Raw genomic sequence first — 26,693 nt, 5'->3', positions numbered from 1 at the left:
TCATCATTTTCTGCCAGGAAAGCGCATTAAAAAACCAAAGGTATGTTAATCTCAAGCTGAGCACTTTGTTTTGGTGAGTTACATACAATATGTAATACTTTTTTTTTTTTTCATGTAAAAAAATGTATTTTTATAGTAATGGTGATATGGTTGAAAACGAAATTAGTGAATTAATTTGATGGGGAAATAGATTTAAATGAGGAGGAACTGGTACAATTAATAGATGAAGTCGAACCAAATGGCAGAGAAAGTTCTGCCGAAGATTCTAATTGCGACGAATCCGTTAAAGAATTCAGTTTAAAGAAATTAGCAGAAGGATTGAACTTGGCAAGAAAGTTATTTTAGGGATAATGTTATCTCAATGGAGCGTTCCGGAAAATTCATAAGACAATTGGATATTTGTTTAGCTCCATATTATGAACTTAATAAAAAATTGGCAACATAGTGGTAAGCAAGGTCTTACTGCTGACTTCTTGATAACTAAATCAGCTTAAGCATGCAATGAGAATTATAAAAATAATGTCCAAGAGTTTTCAAGTGATGACGACGTCTGGCCACTCGTAAATAAAGAGCATCTACAAAATGTTAGTTTTGAAGAGAGTGATGACGATTAAAATATACACTTTATTTTATTTTGCCTAAAACATTTATGCATTATATGCAATGAAGTTTACGTACAATAATTTTTTATAATTTTATACTATGTATTTGTTTCATAGTTTATGTTTTCTTAACTTATATGAATTACCTGAATTAAATAAAAACATATTTTTGTTGTATATGTCATTGTTTATATAATCTTAAAAAAAAAAGATTTCGGAACTTAACCCTACTTTTTCTATGTGATCTGAGTCTTGCATAATGCGATTTATATAACGCGCCATTTCTATGGAACCTGACATCTGTGTTATAAGAGGATTACCTGTATAATATGTAATTTAATTGTCCATGTAAAATCGACATAGAAAAAATATTTCTATTTTTTTTTTCAATACGAGATTTTACGTGTTCATTACATCACACCAAGTGGTATGAGTGCAAATTTAAGAGGCTTGTGAAATTCTAATAAACCACCTTAATCTTAACAATAATGATGGTCTAAAAATTCCATAAATATGGATGACATATTTTCTACCCACATAAGCATTTGTTCTAAGAAGAGTTCATTATAAATTATAATTAGTGTGGTACTACCCTAGGATCTTATATAACAAATGCTCATGTTAAGCCACCACTATTTCTGTATTAAGAAAAATAACATGAATTTGTTCTCTGACCATGTTATATATATATATATATATATATATATATATATATATATATATATATATATAAAGATACAGCTTTGAAGTAGCCCCCCCCCCATACACACTAGAGGTCAGGCCAGTAGAATAGCAGTTCAACATTGTCACTTTGGCATCCTGTTTGAATTGTGATGTAGCTTGTCTCTGTAGATTGAAATGTCTGAAATTTAAAGTAGTAGTAAATGAATTCTTAATTATGGAGCCTACTATGCTTATTCTCCATAATTTATCGAAATGAATGCTGATTACCATGTAACATTAAAGAAAAGTACATCACTCTTGATCCTTAAAAAAAAGTCTTGGTAAGTAGATTTATTAAATATGGTGAAAAAAGAAAAGAAAGAAAAATGCAGCTTTCTTCATTTCCAAAACGCTGTGTAAGCTGTAAGGGATGTAAATAACAGAATGGGACCAATTTTGCTTTACAGTTGTCTATAAAGCATTAAACTCGTTAAAATTTAAAATTTTTTTATTATTTTTTTCTATGAAAAAAATTGCCTCAAATGTTTGTATACTTGAAAAAAAAATGTTTTCATGAAAGAAAAGTTTCCATCAAGGTGATTTGAAGCATATATATATATATAAAGAAAAAGTGCACAAGAAACCTAAACCATATTAAAACATATAAACGTTGAGCATTAAAACGACAGCTTAAAAAAAAAATTACAATCTGGATTGTCTGGAACTAACATGAAAACATGAAAATCTGTACTGAGGTGATCATAATGAAGATTCCAACTGAATTCCAACTGATGATTTATTTATTTGTAGTTTTAGTGTGTGCATATTAATTAATTCATTTATTTATATTAACTCTACAATAATTGCATTATAAATTATTAAAGTGTGTGTGTGTGTGCGTGCGCGTGTGAGAGAGAGCGAGAGAGAGAGAGAGAGGGATGCGTGGTAAATTTGAAGCTGAACTCCGCATAGATGTTGATTAGTGACTGCTTGCTTTTGCAGGCATGGAGGAAAGTAAATGAACGATGCATGGATTGAATTTGAAATGGAAAATAACTTATAGAGAAGACATAAAAACAAAATATCTATTAAAAGTTATCGGCATGAATTAATGCAATAGGAGCAGCAAGTATTTTTAGGGAGGTTTTTCATCCATCATCCAAAATGTGAAAAGAATATTCTAAGGATGAACATAACTGAGATTTATATAATGTTAGGAGTTGTACCTGTGAATATGTTTGTGCAAGAAGAGAAATCTGATCTTGATTGGAGATCTATCTAGCATTTTTAAAGGTAATCAGAAGTGAAATGAAATCTCCTCTGTCACTGTCTTCTCTCACAAGAAATAGAACAGGACTTTGTTTTGATGACATTAAAGTTCATCAAGTTGCCCCTCATCTTCTTGGAGAATAAGGAAGTCATTATTAAGACATAGGTTATAGAAGATCTTAACACTTGTAATGGTTCAGCAATGCAGGGTTGGTCAGATAAAGAAACTGAATGCAAAGTATTACTATCTGTAAAACTACAGATAAGGTGTGAGGTCAGTGGGGAAAGGTTATCAGTGTTACAGGATGAAGTGCATGGAAGAAATCTAGATCCCATTGGGTATTCTGCCATCGATGGGAAAATCTGAGGAGAAGAAATCATTTACATGTAGCGAATGATCAGACAAGAAACTGACAGTTCATTTACAAAGGGTAGATCAAGAGTGTAGTGGCATTTATATTGGCGGTCACTAATCAACTGGTTGGCCTCCAGGTTGTAAGGAAGTTTGGTTCCCTTCCTTCATGGTTACTCAGTGATCAGCATTCATTATTAAAAATGATGGAAACAACCACCGTGTTATAGTAAAATGTCGGTTTAATATAAACCAAAATAATCACTCGCATTTCAACCTTCATACCAATGTCATCCTCTGGAGTATGCATATATACACAAAGAAACAGGCTACATTACAATTTACATGGTATGCTAAAGTTGCAGTAATTTGTTCAACCATTATAAAGAACACATAACTTCATAAACATAATTAAAAACATAAAAACTTGCTCAGCAAAGATGATTTATTAATCAGTTTTGATGTTTCTGCCCTTTTCACAAATGTTCCAATCAGTGATAACAGTTCTTCTCAGTTCTTAGTGACTACCACTACTGATCGTCTTCAGTTCCCTGCACGTAGTTTGATTAGATATGGGTCAGGAACAGACTTCTCAGATGACGACGATCTTGTTTCTGACGGACTGTCTTAGGACCTTTGTGATCAACACAGATGACAATTACTGACCAGCAGCATTCTTAAATAGTTGTCTAGAAAACACTTGGTAATGCACATAACCAAGAGTATTTTAATGTACATAACCATATATGCTGCATAAGTGACGTTTATGTACATCTGCATAAACTCCAACAAGAGTTGGAGTAGAAGACTAGCACAGAAGACATCTTTATATTTATATAATGTCACAGTGGTATCATAAAAATGTGAGAGAATTGAATACCTTAAAGGGGAGAAGTTGTGCCCTGCAGCCTCAGCAAGAAATCAGAAAATGATTGCTATTTAAGCAAGAGGTTCTTTTTGATCCTTTCAACAATTTGGATTTCTTGGTGGCTTTTCTTACACATATTTCAAGGCTATTGTGTAAAGAAGGTGGGGTTTTGGACTAAGCTGTGAATTTTTTTATCTTAGAATACTCTGGCTTACATGTTGGAGAACAGAAGGTTTGATAGTGGTAGGGAGATTTGGAGTAGAATCATTCTCGTGTCTTTTGGCATCATTGTTATGCCAGAAGACTTTAGAATGACTGGATGAAGGATGCTCTATAGTAAGGGGAACATGGACTTATTGCATGTGTCAATTGACATCTGTAATATATTTGGAAGGATAGCTAGTTAAGAAATGATGAAGAGTGTGTTTGCGGGGTGTTGAAGATTATAAGAATTTTTATAGATAGTTGGATTGTTTTTATAAGATTGTTACTAAAAGCAACAATTTTTAGTAACAATTTATTCTGCTTGATCAGAGGAGTTGGAGTTAGAGAGAAAAAGCCAATCTATGTTGCGAACTCTGGATTCCCAAATTAATGAATTTGCTGTTTGTGTATTTAGGTTGCAGAAAATCAAAAAAAAACCTTAGTCATCAAAATTTTGAAAAAAATCATGCAGCAAAGAAATCAGCAGAATTGATCATGGCAGATTGTAAAGATGGGATTTTGAGATTTGGTATTCTCTAATGTTAGCTTTGATGGAGGGAACTGTGTAAAGCAAGGTTTCCCAAACTTTTTTTTTTTTTCCGTGACCCGGTTATTTTAATACTTCATCTTCGTGACCCACTAAAATATTTTTATGGCCAATAGGTAAAATAAAACAGATTTGAATGTTCATAGAGTTTTCGTTTATTATTATTATAATAAAGAAGCATTTACTCTTACAAAAATATAAAGTAATTAAACTAAAGCCAAGTAATTTATTAATGAGAAGTGTGATGCTGTTTGTTTAACTAGAAACTTCAGGTTTGGAGGAAAAGATGATAACTTTATTCTTAAATCTGGTTCGACTTCCAATTGATTTCTATATTTATTTTTTAGAAAAACCAGTGTTGAAAAGCCTTTCTAATGCCTTTTTTGACAAAAGGCATTAGAAATTTTATTGCTTTTTCTGTTAAAACTGGGTACTCCTGACGACAAGACAGCCAAACACCCATCAGTGGTATTGTGTTGAAGATGTCTTTGGGTGCCGTATCACACGACAGTTCAATTATAGGTTCACTATCTGAATTTGGCAATTCTGTCTCAGATTCTGCATTCACTGTAAAAGGGTTCCTTATCCATGCTTTGTTGCTGTTGATTGAGGGAAATATTCCTTGCATATGTTCCTTGATAACAGCTGAAATCTCATCCAGCATGAAACTGATATTATACTCTTTTTGTAATTCTGTTAGCTTTGTAAAAGATTTGTAATAATTCCCTACTTCCACACGACGGGACCACAAATTGAGTTTTTTTGTTGCAGCTTCCACTTTCTCTTGCACTTTAAATACAGTTACATTGCTACCTTGTAATGTCAGATTTAAATTATTCAAAAAATCAAAAATGTCACAAAGGTGCAACCTTGATTAACCAATTGACCTCATGAAAACTGTCTCTGAATTCAAATATTACATCCCTAGCCATTGGGGGATGTTGGTCTAATAACATTACTGTAGTTCGGATGTTTCAACTCCAAATGTCGCTTCAACTTTGAAGATCTCATGGACTCGTTTGAAAATGCCACACAACAAATAACACAATGGTTTGTCATCAGCACTGTTGATGAAACCGAATTGTATGTAATCCTCTGAATACTGTCGGGTCCAATACATCATCTTCTTTTTTGTAAGAGTAGTAGATAACACATTATGCGGCTGTTTGTTAGTGCTGCTCTCAGAACTTGTGCCCAGCTGCATGTCACTCGATTGTTCATTTGTGCACATTGTTTGTTTGTTGTTTTATTACCCATTTATCCATTGTTAAATGGGTAATGGCAAGCGAGATGAAGAAATAATGAAATAAATTATTTAGAAACAATTATAATAATTACGGTTGTTCAGCCGAACCCACTGGGCAAGGTACATGTAATCAGTAAATACAAAAAAATACGCTCTCTCATGCTTAACTCAAACTGAACAAGCAGGGTGAGTATGTGGTGGGCAAGTAAAACAAACGCTAGATCACCAAACGATTTGGCTGGTGGTGCAGTTGCCGCCGCTCACCTCACCATTAGTTAGCTACTTTACGGTGAATAAAGATACTGTGAAATGGTGACACAGATGCAGATGGGGTGCATTTTTCGTCTCTATTAATTAAATTATTTATTCATTAGTCCCTGATTAAATGCTATTTACTTGTATTTTAGAGTTTTGTGAAAAAAAGAAAACCAAACACGAAACACCTAGGTTTTCAAGAAGTTTTTTAGGCAACCTGGCATTTAGCTTTCGTGACTTACCATTTGGGAAACTCTGGTGTAAAGTATAGGTTGAATAATTGAGTTACACAGTAGTTATTGGAGCCATTTTGGGCTCAGATAACTACTGTTATTGGGTCTATTTTAAATGTACATCATTTATGTTTGTGTCGAGCCCATGAACATTGGTGAAATAGATGTTGGAAATGTTTTTTGTATGGATTTTTGTCAGAGTTTTTTTTTGTTATTTAGTTGTATTTTCTTTGGAGGGGGGGGGGTATATTTTGGGTATTTTGTTAAATAACCAAATATAACCAAAAAATATAAAAATCATGATTTTGACCAGAACTTTTGGTTAGTTTGTTTCAGTAGTTTCTTATATCATTGTTTTCTGTAATTAGATTGACTCCGTTATTCAGTCAATTATTAGTTGTTTGACATACTCATAATAAAATGAAGTCCATTTTATGATATTCAATATTCAGATTAAGCTTTATTAGCAAAGTATAGAATAATGTGCCATGATTTATTAAAATGGGATTTCATTTGTAAATATTATGTTGTGTGTATTGTTTTATAATCACATCTCAATAAAAATCATGAAGTGAATATTGGCACTGAATTTTTCTGAGCACTGATATTCATTATGTACTATTATGTCATAACTTCTGTCATGTAATAAGGAATCAATGGCACAACCATGATACAAGAAAAAATCCACTATATGTGGAGAAACAAGGAGGAACTCAATGAAAATGCTGAAGGAACTCAAAACTCCATAAAATATTTTCAGATTTCCTGTTTTAAATGAAAAGATGAGCAGAAAATGATTTTAATTACAAGAGATAATTGAATCTCTTCTAATTAAAAAAAAATTAGAGCAGCATGAAGTAATTCATGTTGTCCTTCTAATTATAACAGTGCAATAAAGAATATTACATTGAAAACCACCATTATCTTCCATAAGTACAGTTTTGTTTTCACCTGAAAGATGAGCAGAAGATGCGAAGAAGAATCATTTTTCTCTTGTAATTAAAAAGTGTGTGGACAGCAGCACAAAGTAATTCATGTTGGTCAGTGCAATAAAGAACATTACAATGAAAAATACTCTTTCTTCATTAACTACAGTTTTGGATTTACAGTGGTTTCAAGGATAATTTTAGCTCCAAATTGACTCAAGAATCTTTCTATTCTTTTGAATAGATAGAATTCTGAGAAAATCATAACACTATTTCCTACTTAATTCTAATCTTTTTGTTGTTCATGATAGATTATAGACTAATAATCCAACACCTGCCAGAAATATAATGAATCATGAAAGGGATTAATTAACAAGGAGTAATCTATTATGGTTCAAGACTATTTCATGAGAGGTTGGTTTGTTTAAATCTTATGCAAATAAGAAGAATTTTACTTGTTTTATTATGCTTTCTTCTTAAAAAAATTACTGCAGATTTCTGTGTGTTTGGTATATTTCCAATGTGTTCGATGTATTTGGTATATTTAATAACATTTTTTTAAGACATTGCAATATTAAGTAGTGCAGTAAAATGGTATCAGAAACATTCAAGAATAAAGCAGCAACAAAACAAAACACTAATATGTATATTGAAATGGAGAACAGGAAAGCTTGCCCCACTGAACAGAAACATCTGGATATTGAAGGCGAATTAACATACGAAATCTCAAGATTTCAACAATCTCAAGATGGGATCTTATATTTGGGTTCGAGAATATTTAGTGAACTTCATAGATTCATACTGCTGCTGAAAGTTAAGTAATTTTTTTTTAGTTTTGGCTAATAATAAAAAAAAATTTTTTTTTTCAAAGACAATAAATTAATTTATTATCTTTAGTTGTTTTATAAGTGTGCGAGATAGACTGAGTTATTTAAACATAAGTAAAGCGTATATACATCCTTAAACTATATATGGCACCTGTGTGTAGCAGAACAGTGGAGACCAAGATATCTTTGATGGGTGAACTAAATTTGCATGATTTTGTCCAGTATAGAATTTGTGAGATGTATTTATCATGGAAGTTGAAAAATTTGTGGAAGGAGAATGAAACTGGTGAATGAGTGTGTGATAAATGTTTTGAGCGGTGAGTGTGAAGAGAACAAATTATGTCATAATAGAGAGTATTTATAGAAGACTGGAAAAATGTAAATATTGGGGATGATACTGAAAGTGCAGAAGTTTGGGAAAATGCAGAAGACCTGAATAAAGAGATAATGCACTTTGCATGTAGTCATTCAGAGGACAAAGTGAGAGACTGAAAGGCTGCAGAAACAGCGAGAGATAAGTCAAATTGACAGCAGAAAAAAAAGAAAGGTTTTGAAGCAAAAAAGAAGATTGTAAGAATAAACAGAAAGACAAGAAGAATATTAGACAATTCGAACACTACAAAGTCGCCTGGTCCTGATGGCACATCTCCTGTTGTACTCGAACGTTGTGCCCCAGAGCTAATACCTGTTCTCATCATCTCTTCAATCTTCTGTACTCAGCTGGCACCTATTCATGAGATGGGATAACTAACATATATCCAACCCATTCCAAAAAGAGAGACAAAAGCCTATTATCCAACTGCTAATGGCAGTACTCCAATCAGGAAGCATTGACAAACAAATTGCATGAGATTAAGCATTGGCAGTCTAGTGAACATAGTAATAGGAGAGAAGAAGTTATTTCTTGTTAGGCTCTGCATAGGTCACAGTCATCTCACACATACCATTCTTCAGTGGGGCAAGGATAACCTAGTCACCTTCAATGCCACAAAACATAGACTTGCCTTTTCTCTTGCAAAAGGGATCTCAGCTCGCCCCCCCCCCCCCTCTCATCATCAGTAATACACACATATCACTAGACAGGATGAACCATCTCTCCTTGTACTGACATTTAACTCCAGCATCTCATGGCACGTGTATCAATAGCTTTCTCACCTTCTAAAAAACTAGGCATTCTTTTCCTCTCAAGAAGCTATTTTACACCCAACCAGCTACTTACCCTATCCAAATATGCTCATTCCTAGAATACTGTTCACACATTTGGGGTGGTGCACCTAAAACCTCCTTAAAAATTTTTGATGCCAGAAGAAGAGACCAATTCAGCTCATAGATGAGCCTTCTCTATGATGTGTTTCCCAACATTTTATATTTTATCTGCACCTCATACATTGCATTCATGTGCTATAGGCTCTTGTACCTCTCGTGTGTGTGTGTGTGTGTGTGTGGGATAAATAAATATAAAAAATAAGAGAAAGAACGTAAGGAGATTATTTTTTATTACAATTCTATGATAAGGGGAGTACTTCCCATGAAAGCACTACAAAATCTTGGTTCCCTGGTGTGAAAATTAATAATATTAATGATGCTGTCAGAATTCAGAAAAGAAAGGTGGAAGAATTGATTGTTTTGGCTGGAACCAATGCCCTGAGAAGTGAGGAGTATTGTATGAGGGAGGATGTGAAACAATTATTGGAAAAGGAAAAAATGAAGTGCAAAGGGTGAAGTTTGTAAGTGTGCTGCCATGCTATGACAGAGCCAAACTGAGGAGGGCAATGATAGCTAATGAATCAATGTGCAGTTTGTAAGCAAGAAATGATGTAGAGTTTATGGACTTATGGCCAAAGTTTAATTGATGGAAAGATTTATGCAATGCTGATGGACTACACTTTAAATGGATTCAGAGTTAAGTGTCTAGAGAGAGTTGTTCATTGAGAATGTGGAAGCACAAAGACAGGAAATCTAAAGAAATTAGGGTGAATGTGGGTGTGTGTGCTCGTGCTTGTGGGTGTGAAGGCACCCATGAAGCAGATGAGTATGTAAACGAACAAAACATTGCAGAATCTAGTCTCTCAGGCAACAATATTCAATAGAGTAGTCAATTCAGGATGTAAAGGTGGTTGGGACCTAAGGGGATGCTACAGTTTCTATATACTAATGCGAGCAGTATCAGGAATAAGAGTGAAGAGTTTTTGGCATTGGTTAGCACAACCTCACCAAACATTATAGGCAATAGTGAAACTTAGATAACAACAGATGGCATAGTTACAGGGATAGTATATATGTAGTATAGTTGCATAATGATCTTTGAGGGAAGGATATTCATAGTGCATGGGGATAGTCCACAGATATCTGGAGGAAGCAATATCACATTGTATACCCAAGGTCAGAGGATAAATCAGATAGGCAATAGATGGATGAGTAGTATCATTAAGCATGAGCTGCACAAAAAGAAAATGTTGTGGAGGATATATAAGGAGAAAGATGGCCAGCATGGTAAGGATGGCAAAATCAAATTATGAGAAGAAATTAGCTGAGCAGGTGAAAGGAAATCCCAAAGGGATTTTTTTGTTATGTTACAAGTAGAAGGAAGAATGACTATTTAGTAATAAATTTAATGAGTGCAGACAGTAGAATGGTAACAGAAGCAGATGAAATTGTTGAGCTACTGGGTGACCACTTTGCAAGAGTATATCATCCAAATGCAGATATATTTATGGCAGAGGTGACAGGGACTGACGTGAGGATAGAGGCTGATGAACTGGAGGTACTTAGGCTATTGCAAAATCTGAATGAAAATGCAGTTGTGGCATTGGATGGGATATTGGCTTACATTTTAAGAGAATATCCTGGGGGAACTGGCAATGCGTTTGACTTGGCTGTTTATCATATGTCTCAGCTCTGACCAAGTTCCAAGAGAGTGGAAAGAGAGGAAAATAATTCCTTTGCATAAAGGAGGATCTAATCTGTGGTTACAAATTATAAACCTATTATCTCAGGAGTGGTGGTAAAAATACTGGAAACATTGGTCAAAAAGAAAATTCAGGAATGGGTGGATAATAATATCATACTCTATGAGGGCCAGCATGACTTTGTGAAGGGTCAGTCATGCCTTAGTAATCTAACTTTTCATAATAGAGTGACAGCTGAGTTGGGAAAAGGGAATGGCTACAAGATGATATTGCTAGACTTTGCAAAGTTGTTTGACAGGATACGGCATGCAACTGTTATGCAGACTGCAAGAAATGGGATGCATATGAAACTGGTGATATGGTTGAAAGGGTAGCTGATAGACAGATATCAAAAAAAGTAGTATATGGAGGAGGAGAATTCAGGAAAAGGCAAGTAATGGTGTGTCACAGGGCTCTGTTTTTGGACCACTACTGTTTAATTTGTACATAAATAATATAGGAAATAATTTCAAGAGAGATATGCAGTTACCATTTGCTGATGATGCAAAGTTAGGTAAGGTAATAGTTAATGAAGGTGATGTAGAGAGCTTACAGGAATTCATGTACACTGTACTTGAATGGTGAAGTTATGATGGAATACATTTGGTAAACAGAAGTAGATCAATTAAATCTTAGCAAGATTGTTGCCATTTAATCAGAGGGAACCTGCCAAAGGTTCCCTCTGATTAAATAATTAAAGGTTCTGCAACAGTAATGCTGTCTGGTCGTGCAGCTGATGAAGTGTCAGAAAGGGAAGACTTTATTTCATCAAAAGTAGATGGGCTGAAAAGTTCTGCTTCTGGAATGGACCTTGAGATAAGGCAGACAGACTAAATCAGTATGGTGGTGGAGTGGGAAAAAAAAATCTTTCCAAAAAGTGGAGAAACTTGTACATCTCACTTAGAGGAGGAGGAGATACTCCATCCAGTATTATTCTATAGTGGTCTGTAAAAGTTCCATGTTTGGTCTCTACAGCAAGGTGTCCATATTATCTAATCCTTAGCCAACCAACCAAGCAGCCATTACTAACATTTGATAAGTTTACAACCGTCCTTTCTTTTTAACATACGCAACATACTGCAAGTTGTAAACTTGCAGTATGTTGCGTATGTTAAATTTAATCCAGTTTTAAAGTTTACTTCAGTTATTTCATTTAAACATATGTATTGTTCAAGCTGTGAAGATGTTGGTACTTAATGAAATATCAGCAGTTATTAACCATACTTACTAGTATTTTGTTTATGGTGCCGTTTTTTTCCTCTGTTAATCTTCTTTGAAACATTTTAAAAACTGATGGCATTATATTTATCTTTTTATTTCTTTTATCATTATATTTATCATTATATTTATTTCTTAAGGAGCCTGTGTAGCTCAGTGGATGTGGTGTTTGCACACCACGGCGCTTGGCCGCATGAAGGAAGACTTGGTTTCGAGTCTAGTCGGTGACTAGAGGAAATTTTTCTAAGCCTTTTTTCGACCAGTTCCCGAGTTAGTCAATCTCTGGCACGGGCAAGCAGGTTTTTCGTCCCGTAAACTCAGGTTTTTCGTCCCGTAAACCCCACATTATTTCAGACATTAAATATATTGTGTTAGGGACCACGAGATGGCGGCACATTTGAGCCGTCTCTCTTCACTGTGTACTGCTTAATTAGTGATAGCCTTGGGCCATCTATCTCCGATTGGTACCAGTGGAGATTGAACTGCCCACTCAGTCTCCAAAAGTTAAATAGGGCTAAATGGCCTCGCCTACTCCCCGTATACGGGAATAAGAAGGTGTTAGCTGATTTTTTTTTTTTTTTTTATTTCTTAAGCAATATTTCTTAGATTTAAAATTAGATTTAATTTAATTTAAATAATATATAATATTTAAATATTTAGAGTACTAATGTGGGTGGTGATTTTTATCAAAATGAATGAAATTTCTTTAACATATTCACATATTCCATATGCTATTACATATATAGTGTAACAATATATGTTGAATAGAAAACCAAACTTCGTTTCTTCATCAGTTGTTATGCACATTTGTATTTAGTTGATGCTGCATTTTCAAGGATGCAGCTTATTTCTCATTTTGTAAAAGTTGGACTATTGATTTTCTTTAATGCGAATCACTTTGTAGAATATAACAACTAGATTGTGAATAGCACTTCAGAACTGGATATTGATATCTGCAGATAAGAGATATTTTGCCACCAGTGCTCCTTATGGTTATTGCCAGATATGGGAAAATATTTGTTTTTCCAGTCATTCCCTGAGTAGTGTCGCTTGGAAAGATCAAACTGTAGTATTCATGTCTAGGGACAGCAACAAAAATTAACATATGAAGGGAAATTTTTTGATTTTGGTTTTTTAAATTAAAATAATGAGCTAATACCCGATTTAAAATGCTTTAATATTAATAACAAAAATGAATTAAAAGCCACTTCTCTGCAGTTTTTTTTTTTTTTTTTCATTCAGACTGCTATTCTAGTTTGGTGATGCCAGATATGAAAGACTTCCTTTTGCAGAATTTTTTTATTTATCTGCTCTTAAGAAAACCTCTTTTTTGGGGGGGAAGGCTGAATCTAATTATCATATGAAATATAATTCTTTTGGGTAAAAATTTAGTTTTTTTTTTATTTACATGCATTTCACTTTTTCATTACTACCATAGTTGCTATCATCATTAATACTTGGATGTTTTCCATTATTAGTTTGCATTTCAGTAAGTTATTTATAAGCTGATAAGTTCAGCTGAGAGCTGTGAAAGCCTTCTAGATCTATATTAATTCAATTTTTAAATTAAAGTTTTTCTTGTAGACTAAGTTGGTTAGAGTATTATGAACAAGAAGAAATTCTGAAATTACGTCAGGCTGCACTAAAAAAAGAAGATACCGATCTTCAAGTTGAGCTTGAAAAATTAGAAAGAGAACGAAATTTACACATTAGGGAACTAAAAAGGATTCACAATGAAGATCAGTCTAGGTAAGATCATGTGCAATAATATTTTGTACTCCTAACATTATTTTATTATTTTTATTTTTTTGTTGAAAAGTAATTTAAAAAAAGTTATTTGGAATTCACGCAACACACTAATAAGTAAGTATGATGTTATGACTAAGATATTTTGCCTGTTGTGAATTTGTGAGTGAGTAGGAAATGAATACCAGATGTATGTTTTGGGAAAATTTGTTGAAGAGATCAGATCTAATTATAATGTTAAGAAACCTGCTGGATTTCTGTTCAGTATGTGGACTAGTTAACACTAATCTATTGTTCTAATATGAAGCAGTGCACAGATTCACATGTAGAAAATATATAATAATTAAGAAAATTCTCATTGATTATGTTGTTATTGATAGTGGCATCTTCACACTAGTTTTAGGATGCTACAAATTTGAAATAAAAAAGTAATGACCATTTAGTTGTGAACAGAATAAAAATGAATATTACAATGAAAAGAAAAATATATGAGGAAGTTCTTAAAAAAAAGAAAAAAAAAAAAAGTCATGCATCTTTCACAGATGAACTTATCAGTTCACCTCTGAAAGTGAAATCTGAAGAAATAATTGATTTAGCCATGGAATGATATGTGGTTATTTGCAAATATATAAGAATTCTAACATCATATTGAACTCCAAAGTTGGAGAATACAGTTTCTACATTCTCTCATAACATAAGAGTTGGTTGGGGGGGGGGGGGTATTGTTTTTAATGTTTTCTTTTCTTTTGTTTTTTGGTTTTTTGTAAATAATGTAGGCAGATATCATAAAATTGAAATATTGCTAGGTATTCTTATACCTAGCAATACTTAGCATACTCAAATTACCTAGCATACTATATGACAATCACTTCTGATGTTTCATTATAATATGTGTTTATAATTTAATTGTTAATTGATGTTGACTGCACCATTCTAATGTTCTACGTCTATTATGAACTTTGTATTTCTATGAACCGCACCCTAGGCCTAACTTACTTACTTCTACTTTATTCAGTCATAACTATAATCTGTTTAAGATAGCTCTCTGATAATCCCTTATAATCTTCTTTATGTTCCCACTGCTAGTGAATGACCTTTGTTATTAGTTTATCTGCGATAAACAGGTTACCAACTTTCAAACTATGCAATTAGAAAATTTATTTGTTAAACGACTGCATCCTTCTAATTTGTATATATAGCCTGAGAATTAAAGTATGGAACATAGGCAAGATCAAATTTTACATACACTATCTCTTATAGCTAGTCGTGGCAATTTTTAATCAAACAAGCTTGCAGGTTCGCTAATTTTTTGGGAGACAGTGCATTGGTAATAGATCAGGCAAGATACAAACAAAACATTTTATTTTGATCTTAGTATGAAACTACAAATTACAATGTAAGATGGAGAAAATCTCTTTCTCAACCTAGTCATATACATATTGAGTACAACAAACAATTAATTTTCTCTTACATAGCACTTGCTTAACCCTTTATATTGTTAACTCATCTAAATTTAACATACAATTATTCCTTATGTGCTAACTTAGCAAATCTGCGTTCACTCTATATACAAATTTTACATGCATTTCCTTTCATGACCTAGCTGTTTACTTAACTAATTATTAAAAATTTCCTGTAAGCACTTTCATTACATACATAAATTCCAACAGTAAGCTTTTAAAACATTAACAAAATTTATGCTTACTTACACTAGCCTTTAACAGATAACAGTCTAGTTAACATGAACAATTCTTCATGTTAACTGGACTATATCTGTATCTTTTTGGAAACAGGAAATGAACTGCCGATGTCTTCTGATATGCCTACGGATAGCTGTACACTCTGAGCACGTCATTGCAATCTGGCTGGAGTTCCATCGAAATTCTGCCTCGCCTTCACTACCAGAACTTTGTCCACCTAAAGGGACTGGCACCAGAAGCCTCCAAAACTCCAGAAGAAGAACGATAGAGTGACCAGTGAGAGAGTCTTCTAAATCCTGTATTCTCTATATTTTTTGAGAGCCCTCTTAAATATCTTGTCTCATTCTATGTAACCACGTAATTGTTGCCAGGATCACCCACCAGCACAATGACATCACAATGGCAGGCTCCATGCAAGATGCTATATAGTGGGTGCATATTTTTATGTTCGCAAGATCTTGTGAACATTTGTTTATGCATAGTCATTGTTATAATCTCTGCTAATCCTCTTTCCTTCGTTTTATATACAACTTCATAAAGCTTATTTTTGTTCACTTTTATAGTAAAATTTAACATTCGTATAATTACTACATATTACTACATAAATTCATATTTTATATATGTGGAAACCTCTGTAAAATTGAACTCGGGAAAAATTAATTAATTTAATTTTTCGCAAGAGATTTTACAGTATTGATAACAAAACAGTCCCGAAAGATTTTTTTTTTTTTAAATTATTATTATTGCTGAGGATGAAGATAGTCAATTTCACCAATTTTTCCATTCGGAATTTTCCATCTCTCTCTCTCTCTCTTTTTTTTTTTGAAAAAATAATTCATGATATACAAGTTTTCTTTATCTGCAAATTCTGTTAGCTTTGCTCTTCTATCACCTCTCATGTCATATACAAAATTTTCCATTCAGCTCACATCTGATTGTTGCCTACTATATATTGGGAGATGCGAGGTGGCATATTTTGTGTGTAGAGTGGAATTAGCACTCCCAAAGGACAAGTAACTGTTTCCTGTTTTATTTGAGAATATTACTTATTGTAATTTTTGTTCTAAACAGGCGTGGGATTCACTGAGCTAGTTAGTTTGTAAGTAAACATTGTGTTTTTTTTTTTTTTCTTTTTTTTTTAAATATGATATTGTCAGCATGGCACCAATGCATAGATAAACAATGCCAGCAAAGGCCACGTTATTGGGCAATTTGAATTTGCAGGATTTTATTCAGTGCAGTGTATATGAAATTGTATTCATCAAGAAAATTAAAGGATATGTGGAAGGAAATTGAAACTGAAGAGAGAGAGAGAGAGAGTGTGTGTATTAAGTGTTTCAATAGTGATTGTCTGTTAGGTGACAAGAACGCAGCAAATATCAGTAGAGTGGACAGTACTGACGATAGGATGGAAAATTATGTTATTAATGATGATATTAGCCACGCCATCTGAATGTAAAAAGGTAAGTCAAAGGAAAGTATTGTCTTGGTTGGTATAAATGATTTGAAAGATGAGAATTATTTTATGAGGGAGGATGTAAAGGAGTTGTTAGAAGGGGCAGAAATGAAGAGTAAGAAGGTGAAGATTGTAAGTCTCCTACCACAGGCGAACTGAGGAGGAGGAGGGCGTTGATAGCCAGTGAGTCTAAAGTAGATTGTGCAGAAGGAATGATGTAGGATTTGTGAATCTGTGATCTGTGTTTGACGGAAAGATTTGTACAATGGTGATGGACTGCACCTAAATGGATTTTGGTTAGGTATCTAGAGAGAGAGCTTTGTTCATGCAGAAGCACAAATTCCGGAAAACTTAAGCAATTAGGGTGGAAGCAAGTGAGTTTGTGTGAAGGCACCCATGAAGCGAGTGACTGTGAGAATGACCAAGTGAGGAATCTAGTCTCCCAAGCAAAAATATTGAATAGGAGTCAATTCAGGAATTAAGGAGTTTCTAAAGGGATGCCGCAGTTTCTATATACTAATGCCAGAAGTAACAGGAACAAGAGGGAAGAGTTTTTGGCATTGGTTAATGCAACCTCACCAAAAGTTATAGGCATTGGTGAGACTTGGCTAACAGTAGATGATGTAGTTTCAGGGATAGAATGTGAAGGGTTTAGTATTTTCAAGGAAGACAGAGAAGATAGGGGAGGGGGTACTGCTGATGATAGCAGATGAATTGCAGACAAAAAGAATAAGAGAGATAGGCAGAAGGGTGGTTGTTCATTTGAAGCAGTCTGATGTGAGATTAAGTCCAGTTAGACAAAATATACAGTTGGTTGTTGGTGTAGGCCAGGGAGTTCCACAGATGATCTGGAAGACATGCATCACCAAATTAGCAATGAGCACAGTCGAGGAATTATTATGGGCGGGGGGGAGGGTCTTCAATTATGAAGATATAGACTGGAAGAAATACAGATCATATAGCAGAAACGAAATAAAATTTATACACCTACTAAGAGATAATTACTTAAGGCAGCATATGATGGGAGGCACTCAGGGTGGGAGAGTATTTGACCCGGTCATAGATCAGAAGAGCTATCCATAACCAAACAAACTGTATCCCTCCGATTGGTGAAGGTGACCATGTGGTCTTGACTTGGGAGATTGTAAAACATGAGGAATATTCTGTCAAGAAGGGGGTATGTGTGAAACTACAAGGCAGGTGATTATGACAAGCTTAGGAAGAAGCTTACATCTGTGCCATGGCATAAAACACTGCAGGGTAAGGATGTTAGTAGTGCATGGGATATAGTTAAGGGTCATCTAGGGAAAGCAGTTAAATTGTATACCTAGGATAAGGTGGATTAATCGGGTAGGAGTTAGATCTATGTGTAATATCATTAAGCACAGGCTACAGAAGAAGAAAATGCTGCAGACGGTATGTAAAGAGAAAGGTGACCAGCAAACTCATGAACAGTATAAGGCTCAGGCAAAAGAGATGACCAGCATGGCAAGGAAGGCAAAATCAGATTATGAGAAGAATCTAGCCAAGCATGCCAAACAAAATCCCAAAGAGTTCTTTCATTATGTGGTAAGTAACAGGAAGAATGACTATGGAAGATTTACCTTAATGAGTGATGATGGTTGCCAGGAGACAGAAGCAAATAAAATAGTTGAGATACTGCGTGACCACTTTGCAAGGGTATATCATCCTTGTGAGGTTAGTGCTTTAACATATGTGACAGACACTGATGTAGGAACAGAGGTAGATGAATTGGTGGTTCTTAGGATATTGCAGAATCTCAGTGTAAATACAGCTATGGGATTAGATGGATATCAGCTATGGTTTTTTGCAAGAATGTCCAAGGAAACCGGCAATGTCTCTGATTAGGCTCTTTAATTTAAGTCTCAGCTCTGGTAGAGTTCCATGGGAGTGGAAAGAAGGCAAAATAATTCCCTTGCATTAGGGAAGTATAGACCTCCTCTATTATAGACCAATCAGTATCTTAAGCGTGGTGGTAAAGTAATAGAAAATTTGGTCAAAAAAGAGAATTCAAGAATGGGTAGATAAAAATATGATACTGTATGAGGATCAACATGGCTTTGTGAAGAGTCAGTCATGCATTAATAATTTACTAATTTTTTAATAATAGAGTAACAGCTAAGTTAGATAAAGGAAATGGCTACACAATGATTTTGCTGGATTTTGCAAAGACATTTGACAGAATATCACATGGAACACTGTTATGCAAATTAGAACAAATGGGGATAAATATGAAACTGGTTAAATGGATAAGAGGATGGCTGCTGGACAGATATGAAAATGTGGTATAATCAAGGTGCAAGCAGATGACTAGTGGTGTGCTGCAAGATTCAGTGCTGGGACCATTGCTGTTTAATTTGTACATAAATGATTTAGGAAATAACCTGAAAGGAAATATTCAGTTCTTTGCTGATGAAGCAATATTAGGCAGAGTAATAGTTAATCAAAGCAATATGGCGAGCTTGCAGGACAATTTAAATTGGCCGTCAGAATGGGCAAAAGTTAACGTGTGTCAGTTTAATGTCGAGAAATGTAAAGTTATGCATTTTGGGATAAACAGATTATATGCTGTGTATCACATTGATGGCACTGTACTCCAGGAAATAGATGAAGCTAGAGATTTAGGGGTGGTAGAAGTTCAGAAGACATATTGCTAAGGTAGCCCATAAGATTATGTGGCTATTGAAGAACACATTAACGTGCAGAGATAAGGAAATTGTTATTCCTCTTAATAAGGCCTTGATACGCACACATCTGGATTACTGTGCTCAATTGTGGTTCCTTGGGGATGAGGAAGCAGTGGAGAAGATTCAGAGGTGAGTGACCTGTGGAATGTTCCCTATGAGGATAGGTGTGTGTGGGGTGTGTGTGGATTGCAGTAGTTGGTTGATAGTATAAAGAGAGGGAATACAATTGAAACATTTAAGTTGCTTAAAGGTTTTATAGAATTGATGCAGGGGAAATGTTTCAGCATTGAGTTAGAAGGTGAACAAGGGGTCATCCCTGGAATTTGAATAAAGGTGTAGTTAGTAGGGGGTGGGGGGGGCTGATTCGCCGAAGTGGTTAGTGTATCTGCTCTCCGGCCAAGAGGCTGTGGGTTCAAATCTCGCCCAGGTATGGATGTTTGTGATTGTTTTCCACCTTCATACTTTCATTCATCCAAGTATATATACACTCTCCCAAGATGGATTGGTCACCATGGGAGAAGTAGACCCAACCCTCCTGCAATGGGAGAGGCCTTCACCCTGTAGCAGGTTGAAAAGACAGGCTGATCATCATCAGTAGGAGTGTGAGGACTAGAATTTTTTTTTGCTTGGAGAGTTGTGAATGAGTGGAATGGGTTGCCAGAATCAGTTGCGAGTGCTTTGTCTGTTAATGGGTTCATGGAGAGGTATGATAGATTGTGTGGATAGATTGAGTCTTTGGACTCTAAGGAGGTGCCCATATTATAATAATAATATACAGTGTGTATACAGTCAGTAGTCTATGTATGATGTATACACCTTACAACCACTTGTACTTCGTAATATGGCCATCCTATTAACATGTTCAGCAAATGCCACCTCACACCTGCAGCACATGGATCAGGTTTTATTACTGACCTCAAGGCATATTTAAGCAATTGTTTTCTCTCGTGCCATTGTTGCTAATAAGGGTGGTGAGAAAACTCTCTAAGAATTTTGGAAGGTATATTTGCAGATGGAACATGCAGTGAGGTGACAGCAGAGTGCATGAATGGTGTTTGGAAGAAGCTGCTGAAAATATATGTTCTTACATTCAGAGGATTTGAAAAGCTATACAAGAGATTGGTGATATGATAGTGCTTCTTTCTAAAGAGTTGGAGGTTGACAATGTAGTGGCAAAGCAGTTAGTGGAAGTTCTGGAAGAAAGGCTCTCAAATGAAGAACTTATAGAACTAGAATTACAGAAAATTAGCAGAACAAGATTAATAGGGAATAATGCTGAAGAACAAGAAGAAGAGACTAAGGTCTACAAAACATTTATAGAGTAAACATTGTTTGCCTCAGTTAATAATGCAATTTGGTTCTGGAAAAACTTTTTATTGGGATTATATTGATCAAGTGTGTATAATAAACAACTAAGTTATACCAACTAGTTTCACCAACTAAGTCTGTTGGCATCTTCAGGGTACATAACTGATCTAAGGCACTAAAAAGTAAAAAAACTGTTACAAACTAAAATCAACCGATTCCAATTATATTAAACAAAACAAATTTTTAAAATGCATTTTGGTTGTTTGAGGAAGTTGATCTAAACATGGAGAGAATTAGCAAAAGAGAGGGAATGGTGAAAACTGCAGCTGCTTGCTACAAAAAAAATTATTCAAAGGAAACATGTACAGACTAAGTTGGAGTTATACAAATTTTTAAAGAAGCCCACTCCTGCTATCACCTCATCTCCAAAAGATGAGTCTAGACTCCACAAATTATGCATGTGGTGAATTAAATGCAAGATAAAAAAGAACATCATTCTCCTGATGAAAAACCCAATTGTGGAGGCCACAGCTTATGTCTTTATGATGTACTTCTTTTTGCTTTTTTCACTTTTTCTGTTAAATGCACACTCAATCATTTTTATAGAAGTACTGATGGACTGTTTTGCCATGGTACTTATTACCTTCAGTGAAAAATACAGTCAACATTGTCTTCACTTTGGAATATATTTGCTATTCACTGGAAACTTATTCTTTTAGTTTTAGGACTGTTATTAGAAGTGATTCAAATTATTTAAAAAACAAAAAACTATTTCCCAATTTGTTCATTAAGTCAGTTCAAGATGGTGCTTTTTTGTCATGCATTGGGCAGCATCTCTGTGCTCACTATCCTCATATCCAAATCTTTTAAAATTTTGCAAATTGATTCCTTATTCATGTTTATTAATCCAATAATCTTTCATCATAGAAGTTGATGAGTTTATATGTTTTGCATTGAAATTTTCGGTCACTGTGAATGTTTTCTGAAACATCCAAAAATCTTTTACAGTGATATTGTTGGTCACAGTTAGCGTTGTTCCAGTTGTATAGTGTGATTGCTCTTGGCTTTCAAACATTCTTCTCTAAAGTTATTGCACTTTCCTCTTTAAGTTAGAAAGTAATTTATTTATGTCTTACAGAGCTGTTTTTCCAAACATTCAAGTGGATTTGGACAAAATAAATACTTATATCGGAATGAGAACACTTAATTATAAAGCATACCAGTGGTAACACTTTTTTAATTACAGGTATTTTTTTTCCAATTAAAAAAAACACATAAAAACTACTCATATAATCGGAGTAGTTTCATTTCAAAAGTAAGGGGAGTGTTACATTTCCAAATGGCAAGCTTCTCCAAAAGATCACAAAAACCTGCTGTATAAGTATGTTATTCAGTATTCAGCATGCTGCTATTGCTGACCAGGAAGTATTGCATCTTAGCTTTGGAAAATTGTTAATAGCATATGTTTTATTATAAACAAAAAAGAAGTAAATAATGTAAAAAAGGAAACAGGAAACATTTAAGAGGTGTTTTTTTTTTTTTTTTTTGTTAACTCCATCCAGTTTGGAGATTAAACATAAAATTTCTCCTCTTCTCCAGAGAGATGCACATTTGACACTTGTATATATTAATGGAGTGTAGAAGCTCTACATCGTTATCCAAAGCAAGAACAGAGACACCTGAAGTGCTGTCCTAAACTTCATGTATAATGTATAAGGACTTCATCACCATATGTTGTTAGGACATCCCAATATAATAGGCATCAGAATCTCCTTCAAATCATTGTAGATCAATGATTTGAAGATTTTAAAAAAAGGAGATTTAAATAGTAATGTCAAATTTTGCATCTCCAAAGACAGCATTACTTTTACAAAAATGACCTGGTGTTTGAAAGATCTTTTGTTTGCATTGCAATTCTTACAAAAGCCAGACCAGATTAAGTTATAAAAATCTGGAAAGATGAACATTGTAATCATGTCCCCTTCTCGGAATACCACAAAATGGAATGATTAGTGACTCTGATTTCTTATATCATAGATAATCTCTTGTCCCTTCTTTTCAAGAAATGTAGTGAGATTGTATGCTTTCATAGTAGTCTAATAAATAAGAATCAAGACCTGATTCTGCATATTTCCCATCACTCATCTCTGAATTATGCAAAACAGAGGACAGCATGCAGCAAATATGTAATCTTGTGACTTGTATAATTTGATATCTCTCTCTCTTGTATTTTTTTTTTTTTTCCTCCTGATAAAGTGTTGTTTTTAAAAATATAGCTGGTTGCCTACAGTTTTTCAGAGTTTATTTTACAATTGGTTTCTGCTCTTTTCCTGAAGATGTCAGAACATAAGCAGTGAATATGGTTTTTTTCTGTAAATCTTATTAAAGATATTTTTCACAAGTGCATATCCCTGTATCTTACTCTTTCATAATTTTGAAACTTTTTTTTAAAATTAAATTTTTGTGAACTGTTTCAATGAGTGCCAGTTTAGATGGTTTATTGCTCAGAAAGGCATCTTGATATGTTATGGCTGTGTTCTGTAAGCATCCATCTTGTTATTGAACTGTGTGGATTAATGTTAATAAATACTATGTATTGTTGTTCGTGTTTATGTTAGATTAAAGCATGTTGAGAAATAACAGGAAAATGTTTCAAGAACAGTATTCTACATGGACAAATGTAAGTAAGCTTGTTTATAAGAATAATTAAACAGTAAATTATATAGCCTTTTGTGTACATTTCTAATCATTCATATATATATATATATATATATATATATATATATATGAAGGTGGTCTGAAAAAATTCTCAGCCTAACAATGAAAAAATGAATTCATAATTTCAAAATTATTTTTTATTTTTAAACATAATCTCCCTTAAGACTAATACGTTTATTCCAGCGATGCCCCAGCGCCATTATCCCATCCCTGCTTCTCAGTAAGATCTGCAAAATACCCCTCTACTGCTGCAATCACCTCTTGATTTGAAGAAAAAACGCTGATCAGTGAGGAGGAGGAGTTTTAGTTTCAGGAAGAGATAGAAGTCAGAGGGAGCCAAATCCAGGGAATATGGTGGATGTTCCAACAATTCATAGTGCAGATCCCTTAATTTTCTCATTGCCAAAACACCTTTGTGGGCATGTGCATTGTCCTGATAAAAGATGATTTTTTTCTTCTGCAAACCTGGTCTTTTCTCACAAATTTTTTTGTCTAGTCTATTTAAAAGATCGGAATAATATTCCCCAGTTATTGTTTTACCTTTTTCAAGATAATTAATAAACAGAATGCCTTTAGCATTCCAAAATACCGATTCCATGACCTTTCAAGCTAATGGAACTGACTTTGTCTTCTTTGGCGCTGAAAAAAGAAGGCTTCTGTCCACTGTTTTGACTGCTATTTGGATTCTGGTATGTAATTGTGAATCCAAGTCTCATCCATAGTAATAAATCATTGCACAAAATCAGTTTTATTCTTGTTAAAATGCTCCAAGCACTGTTCGGAGATTTTCATGCAAGTGCATTATTGATCTACTGTGAGCAGCACCCATCTTGCACAAACTTTTTCATTTGCAATTCTTCGTGCAAAATATATCCTACACATTCTTTTGAAATGCCTATAGCCTCAGCAATTTCACGCACTTTAACTCGCTGGTCATCCAATACTATATTGTGCACTTGATCAGTGATTTCTGGTGTTGTTACACTTTTTGGACATCCTCAACATGGATCATCTTCAAGGCTGGTATGGCCATGTATAAACTCGGCAGCCCATTTCTTAATTGTTGAAAATGAAGGAGAAGAGTACCCATAAACCTTTATACACTTCGAATGAATGAATTTCTTTTGGCGTTAAACCTTCTTTTACAAAGAATTTTATAACCACACGATACTCAGTTTTATCCATTTCAAGGGATACCGACAACACTTTTGATTCAGACAGCTGTATAAAACAAACTACTTGATAGAATGACTTGATATTTCACATGGATGCTTATGACAGATGTACCAACTTAGGGAAAAAAAAACTTGCCGATAGTGTTTGTCATCTGTGGTTGAGGGGCAGAGAACTTTTCAGGCCACCCTTGTATGAACTATGTGAATTAGTGTATTTATTTTTTCTATATTTTTTCTTTAATAAAGAAGGATTTTTTTATTATATGAATAAAAAATATTTCATGAACTAAAGTGAACGTTATTTGCAGGTTTAATAATCACCCGGTGTTGAATGATAGGTATCTACTATTAACGTTATTGGGTAAAGGAGGATTTAGTGAAGTTCATAAAGTAAGTTCCTTTTTATAAACATAGTATGCAACACCTTCGGTAGTAACTTTAGTATGCAATTTTTGGTAATTCAACAGCCTAGATAATTCTGCTTGGTTTCATATATCCATTCTCTAAGACACACACACACACACACACACACACACACACACACACACACACACACACACACACACACACAACACGCGAGCGCACAGTAGACTGGTTCCAGAAAAAAGTGTTTAAAAAAGAATAGAGTGCATATGAAAAAATAGAAGAATGGTTCCAGATGTGAACAATAAGTTATTTTCAAACAAAACATGAAATTCATTGAATAAAACTATTTAATTTTAATGGAATATTTTTTATTTTAAATATTTATTTAAAGCATATGCATAAGTATCTTTCTTAAAGAAAATAGTGTGTCACTAATAAAACAGAAATTTGAAAAGGCCCAAATACACCTGTACATATGGTTATTAGTTAAATTTTATTCACCTTCACTTTCTGACAGTAGTACATTCTTTTGTGTGAGACTTCAATTAAATCACTTCCATCACTTGAAACACTTTGGTTGTCCTGTTCATATTGCAATGGTGAAACATTTTCTTCAGTAAAAGGACCTAAATTACCACTAATTTCCAATAATTCTGAAGGCTGATTTTTTTTTTTTTTACCATTAACTCTGTAATTGATCGTTGAGATTCATTTTTGACTAGATCTTTGTATAATTCATACATGGCTTCATTATTTGGATCATGTGTAAGAAAATGACTTCAATTTACTAGTCATTTGAAGCCCTTCTTTAATTAATCCTGCAGTGAATGGAATCTCTTCATCATCATCATCATCATCACTTTTTTCTTTTTCATCGAGATTCTCAAGGACAGCTATTTCATCATCACTAACAACCTTCACTTCAATCACTTCAATATCTGCAGACGAAAAATTATCAAATCCTTCTCCCCCCAACTCCATGTGCTAATCTGATGATATTGGGATATTCAGTTGTATGCAAAGGTACAAGGGTTTTCTTTTTCACGCATTCAGGCCAAGTAGCTTTCCAGCATGCGCTTAAAGTTAATGGTTTCAATTCAGATAACACCAACTTAGGAAATTTGATGCAATCCAAAATAGAAAATTTCTTCCACACATCAATAGCTGTCATTAAATTATCCTTATCTAGTTTATTGGAATGTTCTTCTTATGTAGTAAGTTTTGAAGGTAGTGATCACACCCTGGTCTAGTGGTTGTATTAAGGATGTTGTATGAAGTGGCAGAAAACAAAATTCCACATTTGTGTGTTCTAAAACCAAATAGATGGTCAGGTGTATTGTCTATAATCAATAAAACTT

The 26,693-nt window shown here is 34.1% G+C and overlaps 1 protein-coding gene across 7 annotated transcripts in view; it reads left to right on the top strand.

The window, feature by feature from the left end:
• The window catches only part of Tlk (Tousled-like kinase), a 641,803-nt gene that overhangs the window by 471,170 nt on the left and 143,940 nt on the right, over window positions 1-26,693 (top strand). For 6 of the 7 annotated variants that reach the window (XM_090394231.1, XM_090394230.1, XM_090394236.1 and 3 more), the window contains 2 exons: window positions 13,731-13,907; window positions 25,278-25,359. In XM_090394231.1, the coding sequence (XP_090250357.1) occupies window positions 13,731-13,907; window positions 25,278-25,359 (259 nt within the window). The remainder of the gene's footprint in view (window positions 1-13,730; window positions 13,908-25,277; window positions 25,360-26,693) is intronic. The other variant, XM_090394235.1, reaches the window with a different exon arrangement.

The sequence above is a fragment of the Typopeltis vanoorti genome, chromosome 6, assembly GCF_054136105.1.
Source record: "Typopeltis vanoorti isolate ZY-2024b chromosome 6, IOZ_Tvanoo_1.0, whole genome shotgun sequence".
Taxonomy (NCBI): Eukaryota; Metazoa; Arthropoda; class Arachnida; order Uropygi; family Thelyphonidae; genus Typopeltis; species Typopeltis vanoorti.
The sequence above is the reverse complement of the archived record's forward strand: the minus strand, read 5'-3'. Positions and strand labels throughout refer to the sequence as shown.